Raw genomic sequence first — 13,464 nt, forward strand, 5'->3', positions numbered from 1 at the left:
AATAAAAAAGACACTCAAAGGTTCAAACAACAAACACAAGTGGCTCCTAGTACATATTGAGTACATATTGAATGATATAGTGACTAAGTTATTTGATTTCATACTTGGATGAATTAGACTATTGGATTTTTATATTTTACAAGGATAATTTGGTGTGTTTGTTCAAGAACTTATGTTATGTGAAAATATTATAAATTGTATTTTTATTAGTATATTTTTATTATGGTACCACCACCAGTGTACCAGTCAATCCGAACCGAATATTAGGTTAAGCGATCCGAAGTCTACCGAAGTCTTTGGTTTGATTAACGAAAGAGCCTTCTACCTTTCCGGATCGATCCGTGCCCAGGCCTACCCACCACCATCAAACTCATGTAGAAGTTCCTATGGTGGTATGTTAGTGACACTTTTATATTTAATGAAAAGATTAGTGTGGCTTGTTCAAGCTTTAAAAGTTGGTGTTAAGTTAGGCATAGTTTGGTACGATTTTTACTTCAATTGCAGGTCGACCATGACTCCACGACAGGGAACACTCCACATCCCCTTCTCCAAGGGGATGTTCTTGTCACAAGACTGCACCCAAGACGATTCCAATGGGTAAAACACTTCTCTTAAATGTTTTAAGTTGTCTTCAAATGAAAGACAAGTTGACGAGTTTGGCACAATGAAAGGCAATTTTGCGAAGGGAACTTATTTTGTTAAATGCGTAAATATATGCCACCCAGCTTGTACAGTCCAATTTTTGACCAAAAACTTGGACGGTCGAATTAATAGTGTGACATAAAGGATAAGATTGTTGATTCGTTGGAACTTGGAGAGATTAAATAATCAAGACTATCCAATTAAATACAATCCGGCTGGAGTGATTTATTTTCATTGTTGCTTCGAAGATAATAACATTGTGTTGTCCTCTCTATAGGTGATGAGAAAGTATTGGTTTTGGCCACATCAAGTATCGATAAGAAGGTAAAACTGTGGGCTGCTCCATCTCTCCCTGCACTCGGTGCGTTTGGATGAGGAAAATGAATTTGGGATTTTGATAAAAATCAAAATTTCTAAATTGACACGAACCAATTCCCGTGTTTGGATAAAAAAAACATAGAAATTTAGAAATTACGAGCAGTGGCGGATCTGTGTGAAGGGCAGGGTGGGTGCCTGCCCATCCAAAGATTTTTTTATTATTTAAAAACCTATACATGTTATATGGGCAGCCCAAGTTTAAAAGCTTAAAAGCTTACCCAACATACACACACGCCCATCCAACTTCAAAGTGGTCCCAACTTTTGTCTCTTTTCCTTTGGTACACCAACTTTTCTCCCTTTCCTCGCTTCTATTCTACAGACCCGTGGAGGAGGACAACAACATCCTTTTATCCCTATTTATTTTCTGCATCTTTCTATTATACTGGCTGGGCAGTGGGCAACTTACTGGCTTGTCCTCTCCTTTCTATAACAAGTAGTAATTTCTAATTCTCTCATTTTCTATATATCTTTAATTATAGTTTTAATTTAAAACTTAATATTTTAGGGTTTTATTTATATATAGATGTATTTGAGGGTAAGACTTATTACGTCCCCCTAACTAGGTGTATCTTTTTCTGATTATTAATGAAATTCACTCGTACCGTGGAGTTTAGTATGTAAATTCCGCCCAATTGGCTTTTCATTTTGGATCCGCCACTGCATAATTATATATTTATGTGGGTCTAACGGGCCGGGCTTTTGTGGGCGGATCGGACCAGAATTTCTTAGGCTTAATCGGGCGGGCCTATGGGCGGTTGGGCTTCAGACACCCAAGCCTGCCTGGCGGGCGCCATCTCAAAGCCCATAACGGGCGGGCTTTTTCGATGGGCGGACAGGCCCCATCGGCCCATGAGCCCGTGGACCAAATGATGAGGCCTAGTTGAGATGATACAAATAATTGATAATGGTAGTTCCATATTGTTGTGTTTTTGTAGTACCATTTTGGATTTTTTTTTTTTTTTTTTTTTTCTGGAGTACCATTTTGGATTAGTATCTTGTTTACTAGTTAACCCTAGTGTGCAATCAGTGTATATAACTCAATACTTAACGTTACTTCATCAATTTTTTAATTCGTGTTTTTTTTTTTTAGTGGCACACGTATCTCCTAAACTTCAACTCAAAATAGAAGATGTTATGGCTAAATCAAAATCAATTAATACTCATGCACCACACACAATTAAAATATACTCAAGATGAATGCTAACTACCTTCCTCTTTTCACCTTCTCTTGTACAATGCGGTTTAATGAACTATTCATTTTCTAGGTCACGCTTTAAAGGTTAAAGGTATAAAAAATTTAAACAAATTGGAAGTGATTTAATCATCTAATTGTTACAAAATAGATAGCTGAATGCAATATTTCGATTAAATACTAAAATTACGACAATGTTAATCAAATGAAAATATGTTTAGTTTATAATAATAATCTTCGCATAATGACCTAAAAATGAGTTATTTCGATTAACAGGCCGCGTTATGGACGAGAAGGAGAAGGTGAAAAAAATGAAGTTGCTAGCATATATCCCTCAATTTAGAAACCCCAACAAAACAAAATCAGCTGTATGTGTAATTTTTGCAGCCCACCACCATCAACAAATGTAGAAGTTACTGCGGTGGTAGGTTAGTGACACTTTTATATTCAATGAAAAGATTAGTGAGGCGTGTTCAAGCTTTAAAAGTTGGTGTTAGGTAGGGCGTAGTTTGGTACGATTTTTACTTCAATTGCAAGTCGATCATGCCTCCACCACAGGGACCACATCCCCTTCTTCAAGGGGGAGGGGATGCTCTGGTCACAAGACTGCTCGGGTTGTTATTCTCGAACTTGGCAGAAAATTCAGTGTTCATCACGTAGAGTACCATAAACTACCCCTTATTGGTCGGGTCACCCACGTCGGATGTACCTACGATAATTCATCTTGTGATAGTTTGGTTCGGCTAAAGGTCATAGCCAATAAGAAAATACTATTTTATTGGCTATGTGTTCAATTCCTCCTAGACTAGCACAAGGGATACAATTTTAATTTATTTTTATGATTATTCCTTGAATATAATGCTAGCGTACATAGTATATGAAAAAGTTGGATGCCATGAAGGAATCAGAATTCCACTTTTGTGTTTTTGAATAATTTTCTATTAAGTATAGTGGACCTTTGCTAATAGCTTATTCTTTTTTGTAATCGCATTATTGTTAATTAATCTCTTGGTCGAATCACAATTGTTAATTATAGAAATTAAATTAAAAGAAGGAAAATAAGAAAACGTTGCTTATAAAGAGAAGGAAATAATATATATATATATATATATATATTAAACTATGCTTCTAGAATATAAAGAAAGAAGAAAAGAAGTTTGTAGAAAGATATCCATTTTGCTACAGGAAACAGACTCCTAATCTTAAACTACCTCAAACGTACCACCACCACCATTCCCTGTATAAGCAAATAAAAAGGATAATAAGTGAAAAATATGGTTTTACAATACTTAAAAGTATAGCCGCGCGGCTTTACATACGAATATTTTGAAGATATAGCCGCGCCTATACTCTTTAAATAAATATAGCCGTTGCCTTCAATTTGAGTTGGGATTGTTTTCCTTTGTTTATTAGGCCAAACTTTGAGACTATACAAAATTTGAGTTGGGATTGTTTTCCTTTGTTTGCCTTCAATTTGAGTTGGGATTGTTTTCCTTTATGTATGATGACTATACATAAAGGTAGGCCAAACTTTGAGAGAGAGAGAGAGAGATGGTGCAGAGAGTAAAAAACCGAAAACGCTCTTGCAGAAGCAGCAGCAGCAGCGTTGTTTCCTCAGCAGCAGCAGTAACCATAGCCAACAATGAAGGCCTCCTGGAGGAAATTCTTGTGCACGTGCCAGCTCGACCTCTGGTCCGCTTCAAATGCGTCTCGAAGCGGTGGCTCTCTCTTATTTCCAACCCCAAATTCTGTGACCGGCACACCCTTCAAAACAGAAAGCTCCTGCTCGGTGGCCTCCGCCGTCTTTTCTGGCTGCAGCGAAACCAAGTTGGGCTTCGGCTTCATCCCTCTCGATGATGATGGTCGTCCATCCGGGGCTCCTGGGTCGAGCTGGAAACCTCCTAACTTGGTCCCAAATGAGCATGATATCAGGATTTTTCACTCCTGCAATGGCCTCTTCTTGTGTTATCTAGTCAAATTTGCGTATTTTTATGTTGTGAACCCCACAACCAATCAGTTCTTGAAAATCATTCCTCCAACAGCGGCTACCACTCTGGCCACTGGGCTCATAAGTTATGCTTTGGCTTTTGACCCTTCCAAATCACCTCATTACAAGGTGCTCTGCCTTCGTTCCACGGACGGAACAGCATTTGGTTCTTATTACCATCACATAGAGATATATTCGTCTGAGACTCGAAGTTGGAGGCTTCTCGATTCTACTTTCCATAAAAAACCTGTAGACTATATTACGCCGGTGTACTGCAATGGCGCAATTCACTGGAGTGGTTGGGATGCAGAGTTGTCATACTACCACATGGATGAAGAGCGCGTTGGATGGGTTGATAGCCCTCCTTTTTATGACCACTATAAGTACGACGAAGGTGAGGATACATATTTTTTCGAAACTCCTGGCGGTCATTTGCATCTTGCTCGTGTTTATTGGCGTTGTCAGACTCAATTTGATGTGCTGGAGATGGGAAGAAACTACTCTGGCTGGTTTGTCAAGTACCATGTTGATCTTGTCCATGATCCTCCAATTCCCATTCCTGACCTGCTACAATGGGAAAAAAGAACTGTTCTTCTGTTTCTTGTTCCAGATCTCAATGAAAATGGAGGTGGAGGAGAGGAATGTTCATCCCTCTTGCTGCATACTCCTGGTAAGGTCATCTCTTATAATCTCAAGAACAAGACCTTCCAATCTTTCGAGTTAACTTCCAACCCCGACTCTATGACAGTTTGGGGTGGAGAATGTCGATATATGGAGACTTTGGCTTGTGTGTGAGTGTGAATCCCATGCTGCTGGCTGCTGATTCTTTTTGTTTTTTCTCTTTTCTTCTTATGGTTGTAAGATGAAGAATGTTAATTTGGTAAAGTCTATGTACTTGGGTGGTGTATAATATTTGACAATTGATATCATCCTAATTACGCTATTTCATTTAATTTGATCTAAAGTTAGAATCAGACACATCAGAATCAGATAAAGCAATGTTATTAAAAAAAAAAGAACGCCAAAGACGGCAAGCAACCCATCTCGATTATTAATACTTAATCGCTGCTTCGAGTACAAGATGGATAGTTGGGACACTAGTATTACCATGCTGAGGAAGGGCAGAAGGTGATATAATAGTCTCCATGACGTAGTCTAGCTTCAGAGCCACCTTTTGTCAACTTCTTCCAGTTGAGATATGTCCCATTTGTGCTGCAAAAGTCTTATTCAATCAAATATGTGATAGTTTGTATATGAGCTGAAAAACTATCATAAGAGTTGAAGCATGTTGGAGAATTAAACCAAACATGCATCATTATTGCATTTAAGAAGTTTCAATATGTTGAGTCTTTTCTTAATCTATGATTTAATAAGTTCATGTATTAATGATAAGAGAAGTCTTTATATAGGTCCTTTATCATTGTTATTTGTAGTGGTGCTGAATTATATGAAAGAGCCTATTCTTCAAAGAAACTAGTGTCCATTTATTTTTTGCTTTATTTCTCTTCCTCCTACAAATTGGCATCAGAGCCTAGTTGAAACACTTTCATTATGGCAAATGCAAATTCAAGCAACGGACACAATTTTGCTTCACTTATTCCTCGATTCAACGATGACAACTATGATTAATGGAGCAACAATGTGAAGATGTTGTTAAAATCCATGGAGTTGTGGAATATGGTTGAAGACGGCCATGAGGAACCTAAAAATGAACTTGCACTCACTCAAGCACAAAGAAATGCATTGAAGGAAAATCGAAAGAAGGATAGTAAGGCCCTTTTCCACATCTATCAAACAATTGAGATGTCAGTGTATGAGAGAATTTCCAAAGCTGAAAATGCAAAGGAAGCATGGAAAAAAATTCAGACGACCTATCAAGGCAAACAAAATGTGAAGAAGGTTCGACTCCAAAATTTGAGGAGAGAATTTGAGAAGTTGGAGATGCAAGAAAGTGAAAGCATTGAAAAATATTTCACAAAGGTTACAACAATTGTTAACCTAATGTCATCAAATGGAGAGATTTTGGAAGATGCAAGAATTGTTGAAAAAGTCTTTCTTCGTAGTTTACCACCGAAATTTGATTATGTTGTGGCTGCCATTGAAGAGTTAAATGATATTTCTGCTCTTTCCATAGAAGATTTGCAAGGAAAATTGGAGGCCCATGAAATCAAAATAAATTTGAGGAATCCTCCTCCCACACAAGCAGAACAAGCTCTAAAGACTCAAGTTACAACTACGGGAGGCAATCGAAATCAAGCTACTGGTTCTAGTCAAAGCTACGGTCGCGGTCGAGGTCGCGGTCGAGGTGGTAGAGGCGAAAGAGGAAGAGGAAGAAATTTTAATTTTCAAAGTGGAAGAGGCTCATCAAACAATTCAAGTGATGGTGAGAAAAATTCCAGTTCGTCATCATCATATAGGGGAAGAGAAAATGGCTTTCAAAGAGGAAGAGGACGTGGTTATTTCAAGTGTTATTATTATGACAAGCCTGGGCACATAATGAGAGAGTGTCGATTCAAGCAAGAAGATGAAAAACAAAATGGGGAAACTGGGTTTATACATGAAAGCAAGGTTGGTGATGGAGAGTCCAAAGAAACTTTATTGCTTGCATGTCATAGAGATAGTATGGATGATGTGTGGTATCTAGACAGCAGAGCTAGAAAGCATATGACTGGTAACAAAAACATTTTTTCATCTCTCTTTGAAATTGATCATGGACAAGTAACAATTGGTGATGCTAGAGCCTATAAAATTAGGGAAGTAGGTGAAGTCTCTTTTAAATCCAAATCTGGAAAAATTGAGAAGTTGGCTGAAGTTTATTATGTTCCTGGTTTAAAGAGTAATTTGTTAAGTATGGGTCACCTTTTGAAGAAAGGATTTGATATTAACTTGCATGACGGCACTTGTTTTTTGTCAAAGAAAAATCAGATTGTTGCAAAGATAGGTGTTTCTGCAAATAATTTGTTTCCGCTCAGACTTCGGACAACAAATTTGTCTTGTTTTGTTGCTGTCAAGTAAAGAGATGGTAGATGGGCTGCCTCAAATTGATCATATAGATGATGTTTGTGAAGAATGCCAACTAGGCAAGCAGCATAGGAATTCATTCCCTGCACATTCCTCATGGCGAGCAAAGAAGCCACTAGAACTTGTTCATTCTGATTTATGTGGTCAAATGTCAGTAACATCTCATGGAGGTAATAACAAGTATTTTATCTCATTTATTGATGATTTCTCAAGAAAAGTTTGGGTTTATTTCCTTAAAGAAAAATCTGAGGCTTTTCAAGCTTTCAAAGATTTCAAGGCTGAGGTTGAGAAATTTGTGGGTTTTCCAATTAAAACTTTGAGGACTGACCGTGAAGGAGAATATCTCTCCAATGAGTTTGAAAAATATTGCAGAAATTATGGAATAATGCATCAGTTGACAGCTCGTTACACACCACAACAAAATGGTGTGAGCGAAAGGAAAAACCGAACTATCATGGAGATGGTAAGAAGCATGCTGAAGAAGAAAAATTTGCAGAAAGAATTGTGGGCTAAAGCTGTGGCATGTGCAGTTTATTTGATCAATCAATCACCAACAAAAGCTTTGAATGATTGCACACCTCATGAGGCATGGTATGGAACGAAACCAAGTGTTCATCATTTGAGAATTTTTGGAAGTATTGCTTATGCTCATGTTCCAGATGCGGTGAGGAATAAGCTTGATGACAAGTCAGAGATGTAACACCCCGACCCCAAATTTATCCCATGTTTAATTAATTTAAGTGGAATTGAGAAATTACCCGTGGGATAGGGGTATTTTAGTCATTTTCTTACCCGGAAGGAATTTGGGAATTCGGTTGTCTGTTGCGTAGAGCACGGTGAGAGGAGTTCGTAGACACGTAGTGGGCTCGAATCGGAGTTGTAACGAGAGAGATATGGTCAAATGAAGCTCAGTGACATAATCGTAAATATTTTGAAGTGGGTTTTTGGTTAAAAGATGGAATTGCCCCCGTCACTCTCTCTCTCTCTCCCACGCGTTCCTCTCTCCTCACGGTTCGCGGCGACCACGGTGGCCGCCACGTTTTGGCGGCTGTGCTCTCGTCCGACCACCAAAGTCGAGGCGGTACCAAAATGACCAGGCCGTCCTCTTCCTACCCCAGTGGGTCTCGCCGCCACCACCGGGATTTCACCGGAAAAATAGAAGAAAACAGTCCGGTTTCGCCCGAAACCGCCGGCTTGGTTCTCCGTCGTCCGGCCACCGATTCCGGCAAGTGAGGTATGGATTCTCACCTTTTTCGAGCTCTAGCTGATGGTTGGGTAGGATTTCATAAATTTTGAGGCTAAGTAGCTCGATCTACGAATTGAAATTCAGCCGGTTTTGCGATCGCGATTCCGGCCACTTCCGGTCAGTTTTTGGGGTATGTCCAAGAACAAAAGTGACTCCAAATTAGGTGTATTACCTAGGGTAGGAGTCTTGGCTCACGATTTGGAGGTTTTCCGGCGATGCGATATCGCTTTAGACACCCACGCGCTGCCAGCGTGTGGCGGCGCGTGGGCACTTAGCTGAGGGCATTTTTGTCCCACTGTGATCCCTCGATGTCATGAGTGCGTAGGTGTGCTCGGATCTCATTTTGGATACCGTTAGAGTTCCGAACGAATATCGCATATCGCGTATTTTTCGGGTTCGCTAGGTTTGGACCGTCGGATGGTCCTGAAATTATAATATGTTGATCTAGGTATTACCAGGATCGTATAGGATTCAACGGATCGTAAAATGGAGTCCCGGATACTCCGGAAATGCCAACCCTAGGGTTAGGGTTTTAGCGACCGTTCGATCGTGCGATCGTGAGCGATCCGACCGTCCGATCTGGACCAAACTTGCAGGACATGTGTCCTAGAGCCTGTAGAACCTATAGGAACTTTCGGATCGGAATTTGGAGGTCGTGGGCCCCGCGGGCCTGTTTGACCAAGTTTGGGTAGTTTGACCCCGGGTTGACCTCTAGACTTTCGTTGTAGTTCTACCATCCCATGAGGGTTAGAATGACCTTAGTGACAGGTCTTGAGTGTTGTTGAGTTAAATGGATATTGTGGGTTTAGGATATAATTGATGAATTTAAATGGGGGAGTTTATGGAATGCATTATTGGTTGAGGTTTATATAAGATTAGAAATTAGAATTATATATTTCAATTGTGTGGATGTTTAAAAGTAAATAAAGCGATTGAATGTTAGCTTATAGTGTTATACGCACTACCCCACGTACCCCCCCCATAATATGGTTGTGTGAGGCTGGTGAGAATGTAGCGAGGCCCGGTGTGAGGTCGCACGCGTCTTTGGATTAGCCGGCGTGTTGCGGACCCATCGTGGCGGGTGCGTCCGGCGTATGAGGAGATATGGTTGTGTGGTGGTAAGAATGTAGCGAGGCCCGGTGTGAGTCGCAGCGTCTTTGGATTAGCGGCGTGTTGGCGGACCCCATCGTGGCGGGTGCGTCCGGCGTATGAGGAGATGTGATTGTGTGAGGGTGGTGAGAATGTAGCAGGCCCGGTGGTGAGTCGCCGCGCGTCTTTGGATTAGCCGGCGTGTTGACAGGCCCCATACGAGGCCGGGTGCGTCCCGTCGTATGAAGGGTGATATTGTGATTGTGGTTGGTGAGTTGTGATGGATAAATCCTAGAATATGTATTCGTGTGGCGGTAATGGTTTATTTGTTATTAGGAGCCAGGATAGATAGATACTGAAAGAGCTACGTGTGGCTTGATCCCTTTGTAGGTGCGTAGGCAGCCTGAAGTTACTAGGTGCAGCCACAGATTAGACCCCACTTAGGTGGTCTTATTGGGATTGGTTTGGACCTCGTTGTTGGTCCCAAAACTTGGTTGAATTGAGGCTTGTCCCGGGGACTAAGTGAGTGAAGGTGTGCGTAATTAGATTTTGAATTTGGTATATGCATGTTTGATGCATTAAGTTATTTTAAAAACATTGTGGGCAGTTCTGCTAGAATCATTTGAAGGCCGGAGGCCATTTATGTAAATTGCATGAGATTACATTGTGCGTGCTGCCGGTTGGGTTATAAATGTGTTTTATGCAGGTGGAAATTTTGGGGAAATGTTCAATTTATAGGGGAGACTCTGCCGAAATTTTGGCAGGAAGTCTCGTGCCCTTCATCCTCTAGGGTAAACGAGGACGTAGATTTAAGGAGTGAAAGAAGCAAGGCCTACAAGCTATACAATCCAAAGACAAAGAAATTCTTGCTGAGTCAAGATGTTCGATTTGATGAATACTCTGATTTTTATGATCATGGTGCAGCATCAACTCTTCAAGATGATAGTAATGATTATTGTCACTCTACCAATGACTCTTCCCAAAGTTCTCCAAGACCAGCAACAAATGGCAGTGAAGGCCCTTCCCAAACTCCGATAAAGATGAGAAGTTTAGAAGAAATTTATGAATCTGCCCGGCATGTAGATTTGCCGAATGAAGCTGTATATTTTGCTTTCTTTGCAGGAGAAGACCCAATTTCTTTTGATGATGCATCCAAAGAAGAAAAATGGAAGAGAGCTATGGATGAAGAAATAAAAGCCATTGAAAAAAAAATGATACATGGGAGCTCACAGATTTGCCAGAGCACAAAGATCCTATTGGTGTGAAATGAGTGTACAAAACAAAGATGAATCCAGATGGGTCCATAAATAAATACAAAGCGAGGCTTGTGGAGAAGGGATACAAACAAAAAGAAGGAGAAGATTATACTGAGGTATTTGCTTCTGTTTCTAGGCTTGACACCGTTCGTTTAATCATTTCTCTTGCAGCGTATAATAATTGGAAGGTGTTTCAAATGGATGTGAAGTTTGCGTTTTTGAATGGTGTTCTTAATGAAGAAGTTTACTTGGAGCAACCACCTGGATATGTAAAGAGAGGAGAAGAGAAAAAAGTTTTCAAGTTGAGAAAGGCCTTATATGGTCTTAAGCAGTCACCTAGAGCTTGGTACAGCCGCATCAATTCATATTTTGAGAAGAATGGTTTTCAGAAATGTCCATATGAGCATACTCTCTATATTAAAAACAATTCGTAAGGAAGCTTCATGATTGTAAGTCTTTACGTTGATGATCTGATTTTTACCGGAAATAATCTTGATATGTTGAATGAGTACAAGCTCTCCATGATGAGAGAATTTGAGATGACAGATTTAGGAGAACTGCATCATTTTCTTGGTATAGAAGTTTATCAGTCCAAAAAAGGAATTTTCATTTCACAAGAGAGTTATGCGAAGGAAGTTTTGAAGAAGTTTCGAATGGAGAATGCAAATCCAGTCTCAACTCCATGTGTTACAGGCTTAAAATTGAGCAAAGATGGTAAAGGAAAACTTGTGAACTCTACAATGTTTCGAAGTTTGGTTGGAAATCTGATGTATTTAACTGACACAAGGCCAGACATCATGTTTTTAGTAAGTTTGGTGAGCAGATTTATGGAAAAGCTATATTCCAATCATTGGGAGGTTGCAAAGAGAATTTTGCGATATGTCAAAGGGACCGTTGATTATGGTATTTTTTATGAAGCAAATATTCCTATTAATCTTGTTGGTTATACTGATAGTGACTTGGCAGGAAGTGTTGATGATTGCAAAAGTACCTATGGTTACGTTTCTAATCTTGGAAGTGGTGTTTTTTCTTGGAGTTCTAAGAAGCAACCTATTGTGGCTCTCTCTACAACGGAAGCAGAATACATTGTTGCTTCTTATGCAGGATGTCAAATTCTGTGGTTACTAGGAATTTTGGAAAGTCTTAAGCACGAGCAAAAAGGTCCCACAAGTTTGTTTTTGTGATAATAAGTCAGCAATTTCAGTTTCAAAAGATCCAGTTTTACATGGTGAACGAAGCACATTTGTATTCGTTATCATTTTCTGAGAGAGCTTGTCAATGAAGGTGTTATTCATGTGGAGTATTGCAAGACAGATGAACAAATGGCTGATGTGTTTACAAAACCTCTTGGTGGACACATTTACAAAAGATATGTTGCCAGATTGGGAGCTAGAAGCAAGTTTGGTTTACGGGAGGCATTGTTGGAGAATTAAACCAAACATGCATCCTTATTGCATTTAAGAAGTTTCAATATGTTGAGTCTTTTCTTAATCTATGATTTAATAAGTTCATGTATTAATGAATTGAATAAATTGTCAATTTTATGAGTTAGTGGGTTGATGAAGAGTCTAAGATATAAAAGTGGGTTAATCAGTTATGATAAGAGAAGTCTTTATATAGGTCCTTTATCATTGTTATTTGTAGTGGTGCTGAATTATATGAAAGAACCTATTCTTCAAAGAAACTAGTGTCCATTTATTTTTTGCTTTATTTCTCTTCCTCCTACAAAGCACTGTTCTTCAACAGCGATAGACATACGTATTGCTTAATCGCACCTAAAAAAACCTGTTCCACTTCACAAATTTATCTTCAGGGATATCAAGGTAGGTGAAAAAAAAAAGAAGCTAAACTAAAAAACATGTAGAAGACAAGTATGGACAATGTAAGTTTTTCACTGAATTCAAAAGAACAATGGCAATTTTCTTTTTCAGAAACATAAATGTTCTCAATTTCATTTTGTTCATAATTGCAAAAATATGTGACTAGCATAAAAGCTGGCCCCAAACAATCTTTTAATTTTATAACATAACGGCTATTTTATCTTTTATTTTTCAATTAATTCAAGAACGATCTATGTTCTCCGTTGTTTCCTTCTTCGACTCTTTTCTCTAGTCTACTTCACAAATTCAATAACGGCTATAATTTTTTTCTTCTGGTTTATTTAAACTTGCTTGCTATTCTATTCACAGTTCACGAACTCGCTATGTTCTCTCTACTGTTCTCACTCTGTCTCTCCATCTGAATCTTTGCAATCCTTCAATCTCTCTCCTCCCCAAATCAAGAAGTAGAAGCAATTCTCTTCTCCTTCTACCCATCAAATCTTCCCACCAAATCAAAAGTTCTAAACTTTGAAACCATGTCCAAGATCATCCCAAAGAAAAGACTTCTCAACTATATCCCGGAAGAGGAACCAAAAGAACAATCCATCCACATGGTTCCCATCTTCTTTTACCTTCAAAATGAACATAGAGCAGTTGGTGATTATTCTTCTGGTTCCTCTTATGGGATGCAATTGAGAAGTCTTTTCTTTGGGATGATCTTTGACATGGTTTCCAAGTTTAGAACTTTTGATTTGGTGGAAAGATTTGATGGGCAGAAGGAGAAGAGAGTTGTTTCTGCTTCTTGATTTGAGGAAGAGAGATTGCAGAATT

At 39.3% G+C, this 13,464-nt stretch overlaps 2 protein-coding genes across 2 annotated transcripts; both read left to right on the top strand.

The window, feature by feature from the left end:
- The first annotated feature begins 3,810 nt into the window (after positions 1-3,810).
- On the top strand, positions 3,811-5,097 carry LOC103331831 (F-box protein At5g07610-like). The gene has a single exon (XM_008234497.2). The coding sequence runs from the start codon at positions 3,857-3,859 to the stop codon at positions 4,994-4,996; it is 1,140 nt and encodes a 379-aa protein (XP_008232719.2). The 5' UTR covers positions 3,811-3,856; the 3' UTR covers positions 4,997-5,097.
- Positions 5,098-5,863: 766 nt separating this feature from the next.
- LOC148917242 (uncharacterized) lies at positions 5,864-7,216 on the top strand. The gene has a single exon (XM_089052385.1). The coding sequence runs from the start codon at positions 5,864-5,866 to the stop codon at positions 7,214-7,216; it is 1,353 nt and encodes a 450-aa protein (XP_088908511.1).
- Positions 7,217-13,464: the final 6,248 nt, after the last annotated feature.

This window comes from Prunus mume, linkage group LG5 (genome assembly GCF_029339155.1).
Source record: "Prunus mume cultivar Tortuosa linkage group LG5, ASM2933915v1, whole genome shotgun sequence".
NCBI lineage: Eukaryota > Viridiplantae > Streptophyta > Magnoliopsida > Rosales > Rosaceae > Prunus > Prunus mume.

Excerpts from the sequence above, each read along its gene's own strand:
- LOC148917242 (XM_089052385.1), top strand. The coding sequence starts at position 5,864 with ATGGAGTTGTGGAATATGGTTGAAGACGGCCATGAGGAACCTAAAAAT.
- LOC103331831 (XM_008234497.2), top strand. The coding sequence starts at position 3,857 with ATGAAGGCCTCCTGGAGGAAATTCTTGTGCACGTGCCAGCTCGACCTC.